Raw genomic sequence first — 22,380 nt, forward strand, 5'->3', positions numbered from 1 at the left:
TGACAGGACAAGGTGGAATGGCTTAAAACTACAGATTAGATGTTAGAAAGAAATTCTTCCCTGAGAATGGTGATGCCCTGGCACAGGTTGCCCGGAGAAGCTGTAGCTGCCTGTCCTAGGGTGGCTTTATGACGTTTGTATCCCCAGTTTTCTGTTCTGTTTATGCTGGATATCAAGTTCTGCACCTTTAGACTTGTCCTGAGAGCAAAGGGGGGGAGAAGAAGAGCACACTTTGTTTTCAGAAACTGCACTTGCTCCCCCACATCCTTCTCTGGACTGTGTTGTCTGCAGCACGGACAGTGGGACAGAGCTCTCCTTTGCTTTTAGTTAGTTTTTAGCTAGCTGAGGCAGAAATGTTCCCCAGCTGTAGGGAACATTTTCTTGGAGCCCTTCTCTGGACTGAAAACCCAGAAGAGCACTGGGAGCTCACACCTGTGGCCCACTGGGGCCCAGGATGTGGCATTTCCAGCACAGAAGGGACTGATAAGAGACTGAGTGAGCTGAGCTACACCCCATGAAGAGGACTTTCTAAATTTGCCATCTCTTCAGAAGAGCAAGAGGTTTTGTTGTTTAAAATTATTCTTTTTTTTATATGCTTGTGAATACACTACTTGTTAAAAAAACAGCTTTTTTCCACTTTTCTCCAAGGAAATCTTTTCCCGAACCAGTTGTGGGAGAGGCCACTTGAATCTGCTTTCCACAGGGACCCCTTTGGAAGTTTCCTCCCAAATTTGCCTTAAACCAGGACATTGCCCCATCCCTGGAAGTGTCCAAGGCCAAGCTGGATGTGGCTCAGAGCAGCCTGGGATAGTGGAGGGTGTCCCTGCATGTGGCAGGGAGGGATTGGAACAAGAGGATCTTTAAGGTCCCTTTCCACCCAAACCACTCCAAGATTCCATGAAATGGATCTTCAGCCCACTGGAGGCACAAATGAGCTGGAAGCAGAAGGACATCAGCTGCAGTTGGATGCCTTTATTTATTAAATGAGTCAAAACAGAGAGTCTCAGAGTACAATTTCCAAAGTGGTTCCTCCAATAACTGTACATTTGGCTCCAAACTCTTCCCTCAGCCTTTACCCTCAATGCCTTGTTTTCCACAAAAGCCTGAAGGAGGCACTCTCCAGCCTTTTCCAAGGAAAGGACAAAGGACTGAGCTCCTTTGTTCTCAGGGTACTGAAGATGAGCACCACAGCAAACCCTCTGAAAAGCAGTGCCAGAGAGAAAACAGCACCACAGCCAGTCCCTCCTGGCAGGACAATGTCACATGGCACTGATGTTATCCAAAACTGAATATCCATGAAGTACTTTGGTCCATGGAAAACATGTAGGCATGACAATGAAGAGAAGAAATACTGAGGTTTAACATTTCTTGACACTACCAGAAAAAAACCTTTGAGCTGTAGAGTCAAAGAGGAAGAACCACCATGTGCAGCTCCCAGGCTTCTTCTGTACCCATCCAGTGGGAAAAGAAAGTTGGACTGAGGGACATGAGATAATATGAAAGGAAGCACAGGGAAAACATTTTTTTTTCTTCACAGTATAAGAAAAAAGCAGTCCTAAATCTTTTAAAGACAAAATGGATCCAGCAAAAAAAGAATAGATTAGAACAGAGTAGAAAAGATTTGACATTTCCCAGAAAGATTTGTACTTTTTTCTAAGAGACCAACTGCCACAACATCCCTCAGTTTCCTGGAATGGCCAAATCAATTTGGTCCCACACTGCAGCTCAGCAGCACCATTTTCCATGCCCAAAGCATCATGACAGGCATCAATTCAAAGCCACCAGCACTGAAGGGAAAATTCTGCTGCCTGTTAGATGTCCTTGCTCCCTGCAGGCTGTTTCTTCCATCACTTTTTTTTTTTTCTCAGCTGAGTATCTCAAATTAAAAAAAAAAATAAAAAGGAGTGTTTTTATGAGAGAACGGGATGATCTTGCTAGACAGTCACGATAAATCACTCCTTGCAAGTGTGAGATTATTTTCAGTGTTGCATCTGCTCCAGCTCTCCTGTTAGTGAGCCGAGTTCTCTCTTGCAAGTTTATTCAATGCTCTAGTGGGTGTCTCACTGGGCAAAGTTTACAGTCTCACCTTCCTGGAGACATAACTGGAAAAGTGAAGAGGCAGTGCCTCCATTCTAATTCTTGATTTCTTTCCTTTTTCCCCTCAAGTAAAAAGCACCTCTTTTTCTCTGGTGAGAGCTCTGTTGGACCCCAGTGACAGCCTGCAGTGCCTGAGGATAAGCTACAGAGGGAGATACAGGAAGGCAAAAAGACAAAGAAACCCAAGAATTGGCAGTGATGGCCTAAGCAAAGGTGGAGGAGAGACCCTGCCTGTCCTCAGTGCCCACACAGCACTGGGCTGCCTTTATCCACAGCCACCTGCAGACCCAGCTAGAAGTACGTGGTCTTCGTGCTCTCGTTGTCTTGACCACCACCTTCTCCTTTCACCTGCCCATTCTGAGAGCTGCTGGTAGCATTTTCGCAGACCTGATGAAAGGGAAAAGGGTGTAAAGGCAAGGAAAGGTGTGCAAAGAGCTGATGGCAGCTGTTCCTGAGACAAGCAGCCTTCAGCAACGTGGATCCCATTCCTGACTGTTCCTGTGGACACCCTTTTCCCAGCAAGACAGCAGAAGTATTGGGGTGCAATTCCAACTGGTCCCATGGGGAATGAGGGCAGGGAGCAATGAGAGGGTGAAAGTCTGAGGATGTGGCTACAAGGCCCCAGTGATTCCCTGAGGAGGGCAGAGGGAGGAAGCACTGGCTGTTCTATCCCGTGGACAGGAATGAAGGGATGACCTCCCCACTCAGGATTATAGGGTCTCCTCCCCTCCCTCCGCAGTGAGACGGCCCCACTCCATTCCCTCCCACTTCTGTAAAGAAATCCCCAGCACATGCAATGCCAAGGGGCTCCCCACCCGGCGGCGGCAGCAGGGACCCACCTGAGCCGGGGGGCGGCCGTGCCCTGTGTCATCGGCCAGGTCGGTGCCGCGGGTCTCGGGCAGCAGCACGCAGAGCAGCCCCCCGAGCACGGGGGCGCTCCCGAAGATGGCCATGGGGATGGCCCGGTGGTGCTGGCCCAGCAGCCGCACCAGCGGGGCCAGGATCCCGGCCACCCGCGCCGACACGGAGCACAGCCCCACGCCCGTCTGCCTGCGGGAGAGAGGGGCAGCTGCGGGCTGGGCTCGGCACCCCCAGGCCACCGCCGGGATGAGCCGTGAGGACAAGTGAGCTCCTGCCCCACCACCACGGCCAGTCACTCCGAAGTGTGGGGAGAGCTCACCTGACGACCGTGGGGAAGAGCTCGGCGGCATAGACGTAGGAGGTGGAGAAGGAGGCTGAGGCAGCAAACTTGCCAATGGTGGCCAGGACGGTGGTTGCCGCGGGCTGGTCTGAGGGGAGGAGGAGAGACGGCTGCTGTGGGATGGGGGAGGCTCAGCACCACTCACGGAGGGCGACTGGGGATTGCAGGGACAACTGTGTCACCTGCAGGGAGCCATGGCCTCCAACAATGTCTGAGCACGGACCAGGCTGCTCTGGCCTGGCGGCCACTTCCAGTGCGCTCTGCATCCATCAATTCACCTCCCCAGGGATTCATTTTCCCAGAGCACAGCTCTGTTGACAGGGGCCCCACTGGGCTCAGCTCTGCCCTCCACTATCACCAGCAACAAGAAAAATTTTGGTTTTTTTGAATGGGCCCTGTGGGTTCGGCCAGGCCCAGGTACCCAGGGTCAGCTCAGGCCTAGAGGGATGTGAGCCACCCTGGCTGGGAAAAGGGACAGCAAGGGAAGGGTTGGGGCTCTGTGCCTCCCTGTCCCAGAGGATGTCCTCTCCATGTGGGACAAGGTCATTCACCTTCAGGGATGCCGGTGATGATCAGACACACCAGGCCGCTCAGCACCAGGAGAACAGCCTGCGTTTTCCTCCTCCCAAACCTCTGCAGAGTGAAGATACAGCCAACACGGGCTGGGATTTCCACTGCTCCAAAGGCCAGCTGAGTCAGGTAGATGTCCAGGCCAAAATTTGTCACGTTCAGACTCAGCCCGTAGTAGACAAAGCTATTCACAAACCTGAAAGCCAGGCAGGGTGGCACTGATCAGGTGTCAGCCATGAGGAAATGCAGCACTGATCTCCAATGACAACATTTTGACCAAGCCAAAGCATTTCCCAGGAGAAAAAAACAGAGGAATACCACAGGCCTGCCAAAGCTGGAAAAGCTATAAGCTTTCCCACAAAGCATCTTAAACAGCCAGAAGCAGAAACACACATCAAATAACACTCAAAAGCCACAAGGTGAATTTCTTGATGACTAATTGTTAATCCCCTCTTTTCTTTCACCTAGAAGTTTGGGAAGAATGCACCAGGGAATGTCTTACCAAGCACATGACATGATTAAAGTCACCTTCTGCAGGTGCTTCTTCCGAAAGAGATCCAGGAAACTTCCAGACTTGACCTCTTTCTCAGGCTTCAGCTTCAAAACACAGAAAGTCAGAGTCAGAGCAGGAAAAGGAAACCCATGCCCAGCTCCTTGTCCACCTGCAGTCCATGGGAAGCATCAGTGGGACAGGCCTGTGACCCCAGTGCTCTGGCAGGGAGGGCAGCCCAGTGGGGCTGGGCTCCTGCCTCTGCCCCCTGGGTGCCCAGCACAGGGGGTGGTGACTGAGAGGTTCCTGGGGATGAACATCTCCCCAGTGTAGGAACTGTGGGGAGGGCAAGGAGGGAACTCCCCTTCAGGCATTTCTGCATGGAAAGCCAGAGACTAAAGAGAGGCTCTGTGCTCATCAGTCACACTCCTGGAATCCTCACAGGAGAAAGGCCAGGGAAGCGTTTCAGTGCTTCCCACTGCCCCAGGGGGACCCCAGAGAGCTCCAGGCTGAGCCTCAGCAGAAGCTGGGCCTCTTGCCTGAGCTCGTCCCTGTGGAACTCAGCCGGAGCTGGAGTCCCCCAGAGCCCATGGGCAGAGCAGCCGCAGTGGGAATGCAGAGATGGTTCTGGGATGAGCTGAGCTCCAGGGGCTGCTGCAAGGCCCAGGGCAGGGTCTGAGGCCAGGACCCCCAGTACCTGCTGCAGGAGCTCTGCTGGGAGGCTGCGCTTGTTGGTGGCTGCCGCCTTCTGCAGGACCTTCTTGGCTTCCTCGATTCTGCCCTTGGTCACCAGCCAGCGAGCTGACTCTGGGAGCACCCTGCCAGGAGAGGAGGCCAGCACATGCTGCTGTGTCCTGCTGAGCTCCCCCACAGCCCCTTTCTCTGGGAGCACATCCAGCAAGCCTTGGGCACCACACAATCAGATCCCAGAACTCACAAGGATCATCAAACCCAAACTCTAAAGTGAATGACCCATGGCATCAATGGGTCTAAACACCCTAAACTTAGGCTCCAGAGGCCACATTTGGAGATGTGAAGCAAAGCAGCTGCTGCTCTCAGCAGTGCAGTGCCCTGGGAGATGTGCTGAGCTCTGCAGCAGCTCCTCCAGCACCCGCACTCGGAAGGGAAAGACCCAGCTTGGTTGTGAGCTGCTGCCTCCTCCTCACTCACACACTCTCATCAGGGTTGTATGTTCCAGAAGTTCTGCCCTGCTCCTGCTCCTCCTTACCCGATACAGAAGAAAAAGGCAAGTATAGGAGCAGATCCTGCAATCTGCAGCAGCCTCCAGTTGCGAATCCCATAACTCAAACCAGCCAAAATCATCTGCCCGATGGCGAAACAGCAGTGAGAGGTGAGCACTGCCTTTGGCCGGGAGGAGACACCGATCCATTCTGTAGCTGAAAGGAAGAGGGAAGGCTCAGAGTCATCCAGTTTACTTCCCCCGAGGCAAACAGGTGCTTCCCTGGAGAAGAATTATTCTGCAGGTGAGGATTAGACTGAGCTTCTGTTCTGGGACACTCCCCTTGCCCTCCTCTGAGCACTGGCTGGAGAGAGATGCTCCCCAAAGCTCTGACTGAGGGCTGAGAAGGTGCCAAAATGCCAAAGGACAGTGAAGATCAAGACCTGTCCTTGCCACAGTGTTTTTCTAATCAAACACGAATATTTTTATTTCTTTGAAGACTTATCTATTGCATCTTGAGATGCCCCAGAGCAAGGGCATCCTACTCACCTAAAGCCAGTAATGTCATGGTGATCCCTGACACGGAGGCTCCCACCACACACCTGAAGGCCATGTACACATAGAAATGGGGCACCAAGGCAATTCCCAGGCCAAACAAGCCCTGGAGGAAGATGGAGATCAGAATGACCGGGCGGCGGCCGATCCTGGGGAGAAACAGGGAAGACACAGTTGGTGCCTGGAGAGATCCTATGGAGATGGCAAGGAGCCCAGCAGGTTACACAATGATTTTATCACCCTGATAAGGCTCAGAGTAGACTTTGGGGAGACAAGCAAAGCACTGTACATACATGCTGTGTTTCTTTCCCTTCCCCTCCCTGTGTGGCCATGTCCTCATGGGACCCAAGGACTTTGGTCAGGGTCCCTGCAGTGAGAAGTGGTAACAAAATGCACAGGGTGCACAGTCCAGGCAGGCTCACCCCACCTGGTCTGTGCTGTGCTGGCTTTGCACAGACCCTGGGCAGAGGGTTGTGGCTCCTCACCTGTCACTCAGAGGCCCAAAGATCATGGATCCCAGGAGCAGCCCTGCCATGTAGATGGCCTGGGCAATGTCATTGAGGTCCTTCCTGTCACACACCAGGTCAAACTGGAGAAAGGAGAAACAGATGCTTTGGTATCCCCTCTTCCAAGGATGTGAACTCCCACAGTATGCACAGGGTGCACAAGTCAGAGGTGGGACAAGCCCTTGGGGCACTCAGTAGGGTTCCTTTCCCATGCACTGGGACCTGCAGGAGTCCCCCTTGTCCAGCCCAGCCAAGCAGGGGAACCTGGTCAGCAAATTTTGCTTTAGGTGGGCCTGGGGACAGAAGTAGCTGCTTGCTTCCTGCCAGACCACCTGAGCTCCCAGAGGAGAAAGGATGCAATGCTGATTCCTGGGACAAGCAGTTTCTGCTAAAGAGATGTCCTGCAATTGCCAGCATCCGGAGGACATCAATAGAAAGAGTAACATAGCAATGATCATAGAACCATAAAATGGTTTGGGTTGGAAGGGACATTAAAGATCATCTAATGGGCAGGGCACCTTACACTAGACCAGATAGATGAGAGCCCCATCCAGCCTGGCCTTGAACACTTCCATGGATGGACAGCCACAGCTTCTCTGGGCAACCTGTGCTAGGGCTTTACCAACCTGACAGCAAAGAATTTCTTCCTAATATTTAATCTAAACCTACTCTCCTTTATCTTAATTTAGCATCTTTCTCAGCTAACAATTGTGATGTTGGGGGTTGGACTAGATGACTTTTAAAGGACCCTTCTGAGCCAAAGCATTCCATGACATTAAGTTGGAAAGGTTAAGCTCTGTCTGCAGAGGGATGGGGAAACCTAGGGGCAGGAGGTCCCTCCAGGAGTGATTCATCTCCCCACTGGCACCTCTGTCACAGCCTGCACCCTCTCCAGGACCACACCTGGAGCCTGCATGGTGGAGCCAAGGTCCCCAGCCCACACCTGCTGTAAATCCCAACTGCACCATGGTCAGGCACCAGCTCTGGGGGAGCTGTGGCCATTTGAGTGCCCCATCCCTTCCACACCCAGCACATCCAGCAGCAGGTACAGACCTCGGTCAGCAGGGACGGTGGCTGCTCTGAGGGGTACACCCAGCCACTGCTGCACTTCTCGGTGTGGTTCAGGCCATAGGCCAGGATGGAATCCAGGTCCCAGTCCACCGGGGAGAACATGGAGCACTGCTCAAAGTCCCCGTCGGGGCCCCGGGGCAGGGTGAGGTTCAGCCGCTCTTCCTCCGTCAGGTTGGGGCCGACGGCGCGGATCCAGCTGGTGTCACAGTGATGAGGCACTTCCACAACCATGAAAAGTTGGCAAAACTGGTGGAAAGCCACACTGAGGCAGGGGATCACAGACAACAGCACCAGGCATTTCTGGAATCGCCCAAAATCACCAACTGCTTTCAAAATTTCCCCGACACCTGACATTGGTGGCTGTATCTGGGACAGGACAGTGTTGGGACAGACTTCCCAGAGGGCTGGAATTAATGTTTAAACCTCAGATAAGCTCTGCAGTTGTAGGCAGTCACTAGAAGTACACCATGTAATATATTAATCATCCCTGTGCCACCCACAAACATCCAGTGCTGGCTGGAGCAGAAGGACCCCTGCTTCAGGGAACCTGGGCCAGCTCCTCTGCCAGGGCCAGGTGGCTTGGACAGGGAACAGACTCTTCTCCACAGTGACTACAACAGCTGCAATTGCTGAATCACTCAGGAAAGCCAGGTTCAGAGGGGCCAAAATGAGCCCAGCACAATGTAGAGTTGGGAACAGCCCAGAGGAGTAAAGGGAATTATGTTAATGGTGGGCAGAACCAGAGATGAGGAAGGACAGCCAGCTCACTGTAATTCCAAGAGATGGGAGCTGCCATTCCCGTCATCTTTTGCAGTTTCCCTGTGCAACACAAGCAAGGCAGGCACAGGATGTCCCCCCCTTTCCACCAGTTCTGGGCCACCCTGCAGCTGCTGGGGGCTAAATGCAGAAAGGACTTGGGGAAAGGGTAAAGGAATGGAGAAATTTGACACAGGTGCTTGAGGGTGAAATGCCTAAAATGATCATAGAGAACACAAATCCAGCACTGCTCAACCCATCCCTCATGTAGGAAAAGCATTTGCCTGGGGCCCCTTTGAGATGGCCACGAGGAGCCCAAAAGCCACTTGGATACTCCTGCTGCCCACAGATCCATGAGAAGGGCATTGTAAAGCATGCTGGAACACAGACCATGGATGCCCCACTGTGGGGGGGGGGCTGACTGGGGCACCCACAAAGAACAATTACTGTGGAGGAGAGGAGGGAGTGCATTGCACGCTCTCACTGCTTGTCAGGGTATAAATCCTCCCACTTTCACACCAGCCTGTGGTCATCCTGAGGGATTCCTGGACAGGGGAAGCTCATTCCCAGTTGCACAGGGTGTGCAGAGCTTGGAGCAAACCTCTTGGCTATAGACAAGCTCTCAGGGCACCATCCTGAGTGCCCTCCTGGCTCCATTTCTGCACACAGCTCCTGCAGAGATGGACTCATGGAATGGTTTGGGTCAGAAGGCTCCTTAAAACTCATCCAGTTCCACTCCTGCCATGGGCAGGGACTCCTCCCACCAGACCACATTACTCAGAGCCCCATTCAGCCTGGACTTGATCTCCTTTTCCCCACTGAGTCTTTCTGGGGGCTGTCAAACCTCCCACCACCCCAAATAAACACCCCCAGGGGTTGCAGACACCACTCAGACAAATCCCTTCCTCAAGACACACCAACTAACACAGTGACAAGCAAACCACACATCAAAGACCTGGCAATGGACAATTTGTTCTTTATTGATTAAAAATTAGACACATGCAGTAAAATACAAAGTCCAAAAAAGGAAAAAAAGCCTGACTATTTTACATCTTTCATTATAATCTACAATACACCAAAGTTGTGAAGAGGATCCGTTTTCATTAACAGAGCATTGTCCTTAAAAGTAGGAACTAACTTAAAATTACCACCTGCTTCCAGGTTCAGATCAGAAATTTGCACAAAAACCAAATTCTTAATGACACTGGAAAACAATTATGAACAGCATTGGCACTTACTGGAACAACATCAGAAAAGACAGTTGTCTAGCACTGTAATAGCCCAAGTAAATATTTTGGATCCCTACCCAAAAGATCTGGAGATCCATAGAGCAAAACCCATCAGCTTCTTCCTCACTTATTTTCTCCATTAAAGAACTACGGAACCTTGGGTTAGCGTGAGCTCAAGCTCTCTAAGTCCTGGCTTTGGGAAAATGGGGAATAACAATAAATAGATGCTGCATTGTTCCATTTGAGCAGTTTGAGTCCTAACCTTCCTCAGCACCAGTACACAAATGAATGAGGAGATCCCCAGGGCATGCAGGCAGAGGGAAAATAATACTGTACCACAACTACCTTGTCTCTGTATCCTAAAGGCTCCCAACACATCCACACTGAGCACAGGGTGACCGGAAAATCAAGGTGCCAGCCTGCTCTTCCCAAGCCAACAAGCTCAGTGGGGGACACTGCAGGGAGTGCTTTGTGTCAGGCAACAGGGAATGGTGCCAACACACATTTACCAACCCAGGCACCACCAACTCCCTGCTATCGGGCACTTGCTTCCTGGGCTTAGCACCCCAGAATGATCTCACTCCCAAATTCTCATCTTCCTCTCCCTCCCCTTCACACTCACCAGCCATGGGGCTGCAAACAGCCCATGGGGACACATCCAATATCCACCCAGAGGCTACAAGCAACAGGGGCAGTAAAAAAAGAACATGCACAATTCAGGAAGCTTCCACAGCTGCTCATAGAGAACAAGATATAAATACAGATTGTTCATCTGAAGACTTGGAAATTAAAAAAAAAAAAAAAAAAAGAAACAGAACAAAAGTCCTAATTGAACCTAGTCATTCCGCTCTGTTTCTGCATTGCTTGTGTCTGATGGAAACAAAGCTCGTTTCCATCTGCATGTTAAATTACAGACTTACAACTTCTGTGTAGAAAACACTCCAGAGCCAAGAGCAGTTACAAAGGCCAACTGTGAAACAGTAAGAAAAAAAAGTCAACACCATTTATTATTCACATATTGCATTACAAGTGTCTCTTATCAAACTCAGAGCATAATTTATATTATTCATGTAGAAACTCAACTTCAACACCACATGGAAAGAAAAGCTAAATACGTGTGTGACAGGGGTGCAGTGACATCCTGATCAAACGTTGAGGCTTGGGCTGACGCGCAGCCCGACGACCCAAGGGGTTGAGTGCAGGAGGGACAAACCCAGCGCCCGCTTTTGCCCAGTACAGCCACTCTACTGGTGATTCTTTATTGCTGTAAAACACGACAGGGATGGTTCCACGGGTACCAGCTTGCAAAGGACTGGGGAACACGTTGGGAGGCCAGCCAGGCATGAGCAAACTGGGTTTCAGGGACACTTGGAAGTGCATGTGTTCCAAAGGCAGAGTGACATAGATCTCCTCTCCCTGTGACCATGGATATTGTGTTCATCATCTGAAAGACCAGTTTCCAGGCAGCAATGCCTCCCTGGTCTGCTTCAAGAACAGACTACGTCTAAGATGCAGAATGAAAGCAGCAGGAAAGACTGCCGAATGTAATTTAAAAGGTTCAGCCCTCATGCCATGCCTGGCACTCATGTGGAGAGAACCAAATGATGAGGAAAAAAGAAAAAAATTAAGGCAGTTTACATAGGGAAGCTGACTTCTAACACCTCAAAGTCAAGGAACTTCTCCAAAACACAAACACAAGGGAAGGAATCTCTCCCTCCTGTGGGTTAAGACTCTGCTTGCTTTCTCAGGTGCAAGCACTCAAACCAGCAGTTTTAAAACACACAGCCAAAGAGAAGCAGATTTCTCAGCACTCCAGGTGACCCAAACGACATGTACATTGGTGTTTCAGATAGAAGGAGAAGCAGGTAAAGAACAAAAAAAAAAAAAAAAAAAAAAATCCGTTCAGTATTAAAACTTGTGCAAAAACAGCAAGTGAAAAAAAATGAAACCACATGTAAGCAAACACTTAGGCAAGATCATCAGAGCAGTGGAACCCCCTGCTTCGTACTCAGTAGTATTTTTCTTTAAAGTAAGGCAATAATAAAATGAACATGCAGGCAATGACGTGTTGGGTCTGCATGTTTGAGATGACAGATACAAAAACATGAGAGTTGTTTACAAAAGGTGTAAACGTCATCGGTAATTTCAGGAAGGTTTGTGATCCTATTAAGGAAAATGTTAAAGCTTCTAGGAAGGGGGCTGTAGTTCAATTCTTTGGCAGTAGTGGTTTTTTTTAGGCTAACAGAAGCATTACGAATATGCACATGTGGGTTCTCTGTTGGGAAACATCTCCTGGGACCAATGTTTAGCTGATGCTGAGCTGTGCAAATCCTATAAGTTTGCCATCATCCGGAATTTCTGAGCCGTCGACACCAGATGCCTGAAACAGGGAAGAGAGGTCCAAATAGCAACACACATGCTCTACCTTCCAGCAGAAACCACAAGCAGGGATATCAGACAGGGTGGGGGGAGGAAGCAGCCACAGGACAGCTTTGCACTGTATTCAGCAGCTTGCACTACCCAAAGCTAAAATTGAGTGCTTTTGTATTTTTGCTTTTTTTTTAAAGTATGAAGGGCTGGGACTGAAGTTTTGCCAGTGTTTGCTCCAACTAGACATTATATGTGCAGTAAGGGGAGTAAAACAAGTGAAAAATCCCTACAGGAAGAGTAAAATATAAGAGCATTTACAGCTTCACTCCCAATAACCTGGTTGCACCTTTGCTTTGCCACTGTAACTCTCCCTGAATTTCACCGCCTCTGAAAGATTCACCTGCTCTACAGTCAGTTTTGGCTCTCTTCTTTGGCCCACCACGCTTATTTTCCTTTTTTCTTCTTCATTTTCCCCTCAGGAACAATGTATCTGGACCCTCCCTCATTCTCTTCCACCAAGAAAGGAGTCTGTGGTAATTCTTAGCCCATCCACCTGCCTTGAAATATTTCTGCAGGTGCACATTCCAAGCCCCAAAAATACCCCTCTGCAACATTTACATATATTAATTAACACGTCATCTCATGCTTATTTATCCCAGGTGCTGCTCAGAGGATACAAGCAGGGAGCCTGCAGTACCTAAAGTTATACAACCAGTAAGAAGCTTTGGGAAAGAAGGGAGGATTTAGAGTGCATACATCAGATGCCTGCAGTAAACATCTACATGCAATGCCTTCTCCTTGCAAGGGACAACTGGATCAATTAGGGAACAGGAATAAATACCAGTCTGAAAGTGATGGATCTGTTTGCCTGGGGCTCTTCCACAATTTTCTGCAAATTAGCTGCAACTGAAATCACACAGACACAAAGAAAATGGGCAAATATTAGGGCAGGCTGGAGAAAAACATCCCAAACTCATTAGTCCTCTTTCTATTACTTAACAAACTTTGAATTTTTACACTGATAAGGAAAGATTTAGGTCTCGATTAGACTCAGTCTACTTAAACCTAAAGCTTTGAACTGTGAAAATGCTGTTATTGTTACCACACTACTCTTTCAGAGGTAGTTATTTTTCCCAGGATGTGATGGGATCAATAGTAATAAATGCCCAACTGCATCTGGAAATTCAGATAATTTTGCACTAGCAGCTGTTCCTGTGTACAAGGAACAGCTTTGCTTGCTGCAGTTGGAATACACAGGCAGTGCTGACAGCTTAAAAGTCTCACCTGCTGCACAGGAGGATTAATTTATTTAGCAAACTGCTGTTTGAGGCAGCTGTTCCCCCCCTACAACTTGTGCTGCTGCCCCAGGGCATGGTAAACTCACACTTCCTTCCCTAGCCCTAATCAAACCCAAAAAGCCTGGCTGATTCCAGTACCAGAGCTCTCTTGCACAGGACCTGTGAGCAGGACAGGCTTGTGCAGCAGTGTGGTGATGCATCTCTGTCAGATGAAAATGATTTGCCTAATGCATCAATTAGACTTCATTCTGCATTACAAGGAACATTTGCTTCACAATGTTACCAACTAAATCATCTTCCTGTGAACTGGGGGTTGCCTACCCCAGTTGTGCAGGGTCACTGGGGTATAGACAAGGCCAGAGGAAATGTTCCTATCACTCACTAATCAGGTCATTTTTAACATACAAAAAATGAACGAAATAGAGCAGAAAAATTAATTTGTAATTACCTATTACCAGATCTCTGCCATCAACAAGACCTGCTGAAATGAGCTCCTGAGACACACCATCTGCAGTATCTGTTGGGGAAAAACCCAAAAGCCATCACCACAGAGCAGAAATTGTCCAGCTGGTGAAGGCACCACACAGAACCTAAAGGAGCAAACCACACAAGTGCTCTTCACAAAAGACAGGGTGAACACCAGGTGATGTGAATTCACTGGAATTCACTGAAGGGCTGCACTTTAGCCATATCCATGAGTTTTACAGCAGTGCTCCAAGCCCAACCACAACAAGCCCTTAGGAAAGCACTGGGGACAGACACTCACACAACAGCACAACACCAAACACAAAACTTGCCCTTCACACACTGGAATTTCCCACCAGCTCACCTTTCCCTGGGGTGAATTCAAACCGAATATCATGGAGCTCTTTATTTGAATTCCTATGGAAAGAAGAGAATTTTATATAAGAGAGACCATTTCATGGCATGATAGGTGGCCAAAAGAGAGTGCTGTCATTGAATAATCAGTCTGTGAATTCATTGCATTCTATCCCCTCAAAGGCAGAAACTCATCATTTGGATGTGCATGTTGGAGCAGCAGTCTGCCTCCCAGCCTGACAGAGCCTGGGCCAGTCCAGGATAGGTGAGTGCCACCTCTCTGCTACAAGCCATGCTGTTCCACTGTCTGAACAACTCAGATCCCTCAGCAGAGATATCCTTGGAGCATGTTTCAGAGGAGGGAAGTGCTCACTGGCTGCAGGTGCACACACATTGTGGAAGTTATGCTCAGAATCCCCCCTTCAATGCCCACCAACAACCAGGATGCCTCCAGAGATGAGAGGCAGGTTCTTTTAATGAGAAACAGCAGTGTGCATAATGAGCATAAAAAGATTCTTTTCTCTGCCTGTTTCCAGTGACACAGACCAGAATCCACTCCCTGAACTGGGAAAAAGCTCTTCACTCTCAGAACTGGCTCAAGTGTGAAGTTGTGCATGAACATTAGGATGGACCAGCACAAGGCCAGAAGCCCTGGATGCCTGAATCCTTTTAGGGAACCCAGATAGTTCCTCTTTCCCACTCCATGAGAGTTTAGCAATGTTTATACAAATATCAAAACCTCTTTCTATACGGATTTTGCCCAACCAAAGTGGATGTGATAAACTGCTTTTCCAGGTCACAGTTCCAGAGGAGCAGATGAAATCCAAGCTGACAAACACTTCACCACCACCCATTAATTAAAAGGCACAGAAGAGTGCCAGTGGGCCTCTCTACAAAGGCTCATGTTAACAGAACAGGTCAGTTTTGTGTCCTTACCTTAACCTTAATACAAGGTTGATGGGGACTCTCACATCTTCCTGTACCGGAGCTGCAGCAGGGGCTGTAGGTGGGGCCTGCAATAGAATTACATCATTTTAAGGCAGGTTAACAATACCTTGCTCTGGTTTTAAAACTAGAGATAACCTTGATCAACTGTAGATACAAGTAAAAGTTTGACTCATCACTGAAATCATGGCACTACAGTGAGAAAGATAACAGATCAATGAACCACAAAAACTCCACACTTAAACAGGAGGGTCTCTGCAATTGCCTTGAAAAGAGTAAAAGCTGCACAACTTTGAGAAATGCCAGCAGACTTCAGAAGTGCTAAATGTAAATAAGTTACTTGCTTTGCATTAAAACTTAAGGTTTTTGGATATTCAAGACAGCTTCAAGACCTCCTGTGTTTTAACCCCTGCCCCAAACATCTGATTTAAAAACCTGATACAACAGTCAGCAGGAAAAAATTGAATTGGCAGATTTGCATGTACTCTCAGTTACCTTTTTTTTCTGTGAAATCAAAGGCTTTAAGAGTGTGTAGCAGCAATTTTATAGCTGCCTATTTTCAATTCTAAATTACTTCTGAGTAACTACTGGAACATGTAATCAAATAATTTCATATTGGTAAGCAGCAGATTTCCAGCAGGGAGGATCCAGGAGCTGCCCTGCACTTGTTACAGCACTTGTGATATTTCCAGTACAGAGCTAAGTATTATTCAATCTCCACCAAAAAAACCCAAATAAAACAGAGAGGGGTCAGTCACCTGTACTGCCCATGCTGAGGCAAGGGTTTTATACCTGCAGGAACAAGACAGACACAACACCAGGCTCATAATTTAAGCATAGAAGTCTTGACCAAATGTTTTTCATCTAAACCACTTGTTTTTTCACAAGAGAAAAGGAAAATAACACTTTGTTTAAAACTAGCATTTTACTCCAAGGTGCTTTTGGCCAGCAATGCAGCTCAAGGCTTCTGATCACAACCTGGTTTCTGTTGAAGCTGAAAACCACCAGGTCAGTAAAAACAAACAAGGGTTCATGGAGAAGCCCAGAGCTCTGCAAAACAGTAACCACTGAGCAACAAGGACCAGAGGAGAGCCATAAAGAACAACACACTGACACAGAGAGTTGTGAGGAAGAACATATGTAGAGCTATAAAAAAAAGTGCATATTGACACAAAGAGCTCTAGTGAACACACTGACACAAGTTCATGAAGTTCAGCTCAGGACAGGCTACCAATAAATAAGATATTGGGCACTAGTGTCAGATATTCTGTGAGTGCATTGTCACTGACACCAACACTGCTCCAGCCCTCACTGCTGCTGATGTTTCAACTGCTGCATAAAATTCAAGGATTAAATACTGTCCTTTTTAAAGAGATGTGAAGGAGGTTGATTAAAGTATCAAAGCTATTTTAATGTTGCCAATAATATGTCAAACTTCCACTGTTTCAGAATGTTCTGGCAAATCTGGAATTGAACAGCTAAGGGCAAACCTGAAAGCTGCAGGAGGGGTGTCTGCTCTTACCTGGGCTGCTGCTGGGGCTGCTGCTGCTGCTGCTGCTGGGGCTGCTGCTGGGGCTGCTGGAGGAGCCTGGCTGGGTGGAGGTACAGCAGTTGGAGGTTGTGCAGGTGCTTGTCCTGCAGCCTGAGGTAGTTCAGTAGGTGCCTGTGCTGGAGCATTGAGTGAAGGACCTGGAGGCTCAGCTGATGGAAACAGCTGCAAGCAAAAAGGAGTTTTAGGGAGAAAAGGAACTCAAGAGCTCTGATTCAAGCACCAGCTTTCCCAGAAGTGCTTGTCTGCCACATAAATCACTTAGAGAAGTTCAGTGCCAAGGGCATTTCCAGGCTTCCAGGACATTAATGCTGATCCCAACTTGGTGCTCAGGGCTTCAATGTGTCCTTATGTCCAAGGACCCATTCTGTCCTGACATTTGCAAGTTCTACTCACCAGTAAACCAAGATACCAGCATGGCTGTGGATCTTGGACATAAATTTCACTCTGTGGCAAGGCTGCATGTACACAGATATATCCAGCTGGGATGAGAGCACCCTATCCTTCAGCCTTCCTCTTTCCTGGAATCAGTCCTACTTGTATTTTCAAGTAGCCATGCCCTCAGAGCAGAAGAGCCCTGCTTTGACTTGTAGTTCCTTTCAGAGAACAAACCCCAGCAAAGCAGTGAGGTAACTATTGACAACTGAGCCTTTCACCAAGCAAATGTCAGAGTAATTTGGGTGCAATGGAAAGTGAATTTAGAGTTCTTCAAATCACACTAGAGAAGATTTAGGATTGGACTTGACTTTAGTCTCTTGCAAAAAACAAACCCAACCAAGCAAACAAAAAAAAAAATCCATATGAAATTAACTGGAGGGTGGGGAAAAAGAGCTAAATGGAAATTTAATCTCTTTTTTTACCTCTTGTTATTCAGTACAGAGTAACCAATTTTGGCATGGGAGCCAAAGAACTGTCAGCTTGATGGCACTTCAGTGTGCCCTCCAGCTTACTCTGGCAGGTTGTTGGAAATATAAATCACCTTCAATGCTGGAAACCTGGACAGGAGACTTCCAATGGGAAAATTCATCTCAAAGGCATTCTGGTTTTCAGCTTTTTTTTAAATTTTAGAATTTATGTCAAATTACAGTGCCAGAACTGTAGTCTTTCTCAAAATCTCCCTTTATAAACACTTCTTGGAAACAAAAAAAGGAAGAATAGGACAGCCCAACCCAAGACTAATTTCTAGGAGACAGCTCTGTTTATCTTTCAACACAGGTAGGGAAAAGATAGAGATAGCACAGTCTCTGGCAGATAAGCTGTCCCTATCACTGAAAGATGACACATACAAATATTCCTAATGTAAGAAACAGCTCAGAACTGAAGAAAGATGATAAATTGCAACTGAAGCTGTGTTTGCTATCAAATACTACTACAGAATTCTTTCACAGTTCTGAGCACAGGTTCCAAACCAGAGAACTAGACAATGCAAACCAGACATCCTAAAGTTGTGTTCTGTTGGGTTTGTGCAGTTTGGAGGTTTTTTTAAGGAGGAAATGAGAAGACAGTTGTTTTGCTCAGATTATTATTGTGACCAATTAATTACCTTGAAACAAACAGACTTTTGCCACAGCAAGCTGACAAGACATACAACAAACTTACCTCAAAAGAGCTCTTGGCACTATACAGCCAAGGATTCCTTTTATAGGGAGCTCTTCAAACAGCTCAGCTAGATACTGGCTTCTACTTCACACAATATTGCTTTCAAAGGCTAATAAAGCATGTTCCTTGAAACAACAGCAATAACTAGGAGTCATCTTTTCAAGAAGCCATTTGCAATTATAACTTACCTCGGAATTCTGTACAGGTTCTTTCACTCTGGGAGACTGAAAAACAGAGAAAAAGATGTCATTGCCTGGACCACAGTGAGGCTTACTGACTAGGAGGACTTGTCAGAACCATACTGAACATGAGAAACCTACCTAATTGTTTGAAGTTACACATGTGTATTAAGATGCATGATAAAAGGGACACCACACAATTTGTTGTCACATTGTACCACCCAGAAACACAGCCACATTTCAGGCCCTGTATTTCCACAGTGGCACACAATACCCTAAGTTGCTATCACTGTTACTCATTAGCAAAATCCAGGACTCGAAGATCACTCAAATTGGACCAAATCATTTAAGCATCAAGATGGGAAAATCCATTTTAAGCTAGTCTGGGAGAAGAAGGTAAACACAGGTCTGCCTGGAAGAATTTTGCTAGAAAACAAGTTCCCTTTACTTACTTAGGGTGGTAGTTTCCCAACCAACTTGCTTAAAACATACAGAACCTTTGTAGGGTGGGAGGGAGGAATCAGCCTTGCTTGTGCTGCTTTTAGAAGGAAATCCCTAGCCTGCTCCCCCTGCCCTTGGACCCTGCATTCTGCTGTGCTCTTTGTGAGAGAAAGCAGAGAACTGGCAGGTGGGTGTACACTCAGCAGTGAAATGAAGAGACCAGGGAACAATGGGGAAAGTGCAGGCAAAGCAATGTGACCAACTTTTACTTATCAGTAAAACAAAGATAGCACTGCACCAGCTGTTTCACATGAGCAGGGGGGAATTGCCAAATATTCCTGGAAACCCTGCAATTAAGAGAGCCTGCAACTTTGACTTCTAACAAGTCCAATTAGTGGAGATAGGTGGGATGGTTTGGCCCATGCTGGGAATAAAATAACCTGTTCCTTCTCCACATAATGGTCTAACAGGTTGCTGTTTGGACAGTACAAGCTGGAGAGCAGAACATTAAGGCTCATCAGGCCCCTTCTCTGAGAGAGTTTCTCCAATAACAGAGGCCACTACCTTAATGAGTGCAGATCAGAGCAATTTGTAACATATGACTCAAAGGCTTCTTGCAAGAAAAAGTTAAGAAGTCTTACTCTCAGAACAGCAAGTTTCAGAAAGGCCTCTGGACAGGGGGAGAAGGAACAGCTCCCTCAGCATGACTGTGTGCAGGCAGTGTCAGGGAAAAAGTCCCACAGCCAGAAAGGTAAAGCCTGAAATCCATCTCAGTGTGCTCAGCCTTCACTTAAGTTACCAGGTGGGATGAAAAACATGGCATTGCTCCCAGAGAAACAGCCCTGCTCCACATCTGCAGGCCACAGCTGCTGCAGTGTTCTTCCAGGAATAAAGCTCATATCCTGGATGCCTTCAGGAATTACATAAAAGGAAAGATCAGTGTGCTAAGCACGGTACAGATGAGTATGGAAACACTGGCCCTGCCCCTCAGCTGACAACTGACCCAGATAAATGACCAACAGAAGTGGTGAGAGCCAGTTGAGTATGAGCCAGCAAGTGCCCAGGTGGCCAAGAAGGGCAGTGGCACCTGGCCTGTATCAGGAATAGTGTGGCCAGCAGGACCAGGGCAGAGATTGTCCCCTGTACTCAGCACTGCTGAGGCACCCTGAGTGCTGTGCTCAGTTTTGGGCCCCTCACTACCAGAAGGACATTGAGGGGCTGGAGCAAGTGCAGAGAAGGGCAACAGAGATGGGAATGGCTCTGGAGCCCCAGGAGCAGCTGAGAGAGGTGAGGGGGGCTCAGCCTGGAGGAAAGGAGGCTCAGGGGAGACCTTCTCACTCTCCACAACTCCCTGACAGGAGGGTGCAGCCAGGCTCTTTTTCCAGGTAACAAGTGAAGAGAAGAAATGGCTTCAAGTTGCACCAGGGGAGGTTTAGATTGGATATCAGGAAAGATTTCTTTACTGAAAGGGTGCCCAGGGAAGTGGTAGAGTCACCACCTTTGGAGGTGCTCAGAAAATATGAAGAGCTGGCCCTTGGGAACAGGGTTAGTGGTGAGCACAGTGGCTCTGGGTTATCAATGGGACTCAACAATCCTGGAGGTCTTTTCCAACCTTAACAATTCTATGATTTTATTACACACATGGACAGAAAGAACACAGGACAGACATTAAAAAACATTTACCTAAGGCACAAATAGGATAACTTTGGAGATTAGTTCTAACTAATTTTTGCTTGTGTAATCAAAGATGATGTGAGCAGTGAAATGTGACCACACAAATCACCACTGCACAGATTTATCATGTAACAGAAAGTGCACAATTTAAAAGCCCACAGAGCACAACTGCTTCAATTTTAATTCAAAGTTTTAAATGCAGAGAGGAAGTTCAGAAGGTCTTTATATCCAAAAAGTAATGGTGACCCAGCAAGTCACCATATTCAGTGAATTGAGGAGATATTTTTGGCTTTGGATATAATAAATATTTGCCTGCTTTCAGGTGCAGTCCTAGGAAGATACTTGTAAAACATATGTTTGCACATATTAAATTCACCCTATTTTTTCTGTGAAGTGGAAACAAGTAAAAAATACCAACACTTTCCATTTAAGTAGATAATTTTATGTAGGTTAATACTTCAGTATTTTGGCACATTAAGTCAATCTGCAGGGGCTCCTTTTACTTTTATTGCAGTAAAATGCAGGTACAGACAGAATCACAAATTGGTTTGGATAAGAAAGGACCTTTAAAAATCCTCTACTCCACCCCCACTGCAAAGGGCAGGAAAAAAAGGTGCTACCTAGTTAACACAAGTTATTCTACCCAACAACTTGGTTAAAATTGCAGAGGGATTTACAGACAGGTAGAATTTATACCAAGTGTTTGAAATACAACCAAAAACACAGGATAAACACTAATCCTCAATAACACCACTGTATTCATTCAAAAAATTGGCAGTTTGGATACAAGTCTTACGACTGCTTGAAAAGGAATCAAATTCAATACTCAGGCAGACATGTAGAGAGGTCTGAGGTTCTACAGTGCCCTTCCTGACATCCTGGAACATGCAGGTGTCCCAGAGTGCTGTGTTGCACATGGGGTGCCTCCAAAATGATAATATACATCTACAGGGAGGTAACTGAATCAAGACCTACTATTCCAACATCCTTCCTAAAGGTTTGCTGAATGGGAGACCTACAAGTAAGGGCCAAGCATTGACCAAATGAGAGTGATCAGGACAGGCAGCAGTACAAGGAAAATATATCAAAGTATCAAGAAAAAACTGTCTTGCAAAGGAGCTTGTAAACATGTGTGTAAATCTGCTTTTTCCTGCCTAGGAGGAATGAAACAAGTAAGTACTGTTCAAAACACAGTAAACAGTGTTAAGTCATGGCAGCCCGAGCTTTGAGACAAGATACAACAAATTCTAAAAAATCTCTGGAACAGAATTAGGGTCTTTTATAATATTGCCTCCTAAAATTTGATGGTGTTCTAGCCTACAAAAGGAATTTAGAAGAATTCAGCTTGTATCTTATAGCTTATTCATCAAAGAATTTCAGTAGTAGCTACCTGGTACCAAGAGATTTTCCTTGACCACGTATAATATGAAGCTGGACACAATAAGCTCTTTAAGAAGTCACAAGAGTTGCTGTCAAAAAAAAAATGCATTTACTGTATCAAATGGCTTTTAAAAACCCAAGCATTTCAGAAGATGCTGAAAAGATGCAAAATTTTGCATTGAATATTAAAGTGTCTATTCACAACAGCAACAGATGCCAGACTAATGAAACAGAAATGAGAGAAGTTGTAAAGGGATAAATGCTTTAAACCAATACTGCTTTTTTCCCTTTCATACTGAAAAGCTTCCTCTAAACATCCTTCACTGTCTCACTAATTCAATTACAGGATGATTAAAACACAGTCCACTTCCAGCCACCTGCTGTAGTGAAAAGAGACCAGGCAAACCATTACAGTCAAAACCCATACAGGTGACTGCTGGGGGAAGACAACCTGACAATTCAGTGCAATCT

The 22,380-nt window shown here is 47.0% G+C and overlaps 2 protein-coding genes across 2 annotated transcripts in view; both read right to left on the reverse strand.

The window, feature by feature from the left end:
- Positions 1-2,388: 2,388 nt before the first annotated feature.
- Positions 2,389-8,024, reverse strand: LOC311155887 (solute carrier family 22 member 13-like; the record flags this gene model as incomplete). The annotated part of the gene is made up of 10 exons (XM_084209361.1): positions 2,389-2,484; positions 2,937-3,147; positions 3,278-3,386; positions 3,850-4,064; positions 4,371-4,465; positions 5,056-5,176; positions 5,587-5,755; positions 6,088-6,242; positions 6,579-6,682; positions 7,653-8,024. The coding sequence occupies 10 exons, from the start codon at positions 8,022-8,024 to the stop codon at positions 2,389-2,391; spliced, it is 1,647 nt and encodes a 548-aa protein (XP_084065487.1).
- A 1,362-nt stretch (positions 8,025-9,386) lies between these two features.
- OXSR1 (oxidative stress responsive kinase 1) overlaps positions 9,387-22,380 on the reverse strand; it is an 87,782-nt gene continuing 74,788 nt past the window's right edge. The window contains exons 12-18 of the mRNA XM_084226534.1: positions 18,424-18,459; positions 16,610-16,801; positions 15,079-15,155; positions 14,153-14,205; positions 13,772-13,840; positions 12,867-12,931; positions 9,387-12,035 (exon numbers count right to left, since the gene is read on the reverse strand). Coding sequence (XP_084082660.1) covers positions 11,961-12,035; positions 12,867-12,931; positions 13,772-13,840; positions 14,153-14,205; positions 15,079-15,155; positions 16,610-16,801; positions 18,424-18,459 — 567 coding nt within the window. The 3' untranslated portion in view covers positions 9,387-11,960. The remainder of the gene's footprint in view (positions 12,036-12,866; positions 12,932-13,771; positions 13,841-14,152; positions 14,206-15,078; positions 15,156-16,609; positions 16,802-18,423; positions 18,460-22,380) is intronic.

Source organism: Fringilla coelebs (assembly GCF_963513975.1).
Source record: "Fringilla coelebs genome assembly, chromosome: 1".
Lineage (NCBI taxonomy): Eukaryota > Metazoa > Chordata > Aves > Passeriformes > Fringillidae > Fringilla > Fringilla coelebs.